This window comes from Egretta garzetta, unplaced genomic scaffold (assembly GCF_000687185.1).
Source record: "Egretta garzetta isolate BGI_Z169 unplaced genomic scaffold, ASM68718v1 scaffold121, whole genome shotgun sequence".
Classification (NCBI taxonomy): domain Eukaryota; kingdom Metazoa; phylum Chordata; class Aves; order Pelecaniformes; family Ardeidae; genus Egretta; species Egretta garzetta.
The window spans coordinates 76,029-76,534 of NW_009258479.1; the positions used below are offsets into that span (position 1 = coordinate 76,029).

The 506-nt window shown below is 64.4% G+C and overlaps 1 protein-coding gene across 1 annotated transcript in view; it reads left to right on the forward strand.

Annotated features, from left to right (window-relative positions):
* RNF44 (ring finger protein 44) overlaps positions 1–506 on the forward strand; it is an 11,048-nt gene that overhangs the window by 9,117 nt on the left and 1,425 nt on the right. Inside the window, exons 7-8 of the mRNA XM_009643827.2 lie at positions 1–80; positions 279–463. The exon at positions 1–80 is cut by the window's left edge and continues 5 nt beyond it. Of these exons, the coding sequence (XP_009642122.2) occupies positions 1–80; positions 279–463 (265 nt within the window). The remainder of the gene's footprint in view (positions 81–278; positions 464–506) is intronic.

The following is a 506-nucleotide window of genomic DNA, read 5'->3' on the forward strand; positions in this document are numbered from 1 at the left end:
CGCCAGTGCCCCCCCACCAGCCACCCCACATGGCCCCCCTGGGGCAGTTTGTACCTCTCCAAGCCCAGCACCCACGCATGGTAAGTTGGGTGGGGGGTTGGGCTGGGAACACGATGCGCCCTGTGGCTCAGTGAAGACCACCTCAGGGTCTTGTCCTTCTGCAGCCCCTGTGGATCTGAGCTGGGGGCGATGGGTGGGATGCCCAGGGTGCTTATGTCCTGCTAGTGTTGGGGGTGTGTAATTTGGGACACCCCTCCCAGCCTAACTTTCCCCCACAGCCTCTGCAGAGGATAGACAATGACGTGGACCTGCGAGGGGAGCAGCACCCCATCGCGGGCTTCACATACCCCCCGTCCCACCACGCTCCCACGCTGTCCCCCTCTGTGCCGCTGCATTACCTCCCCCACGACCCACTGCACCAAGAACTGCCATTTGGCGTGGTGAGTCCCTGTCTTGTGGAGGGGTGGGGGGGTGCCATGGGGCTGGCACGGCTCTGAGTGCCCCGT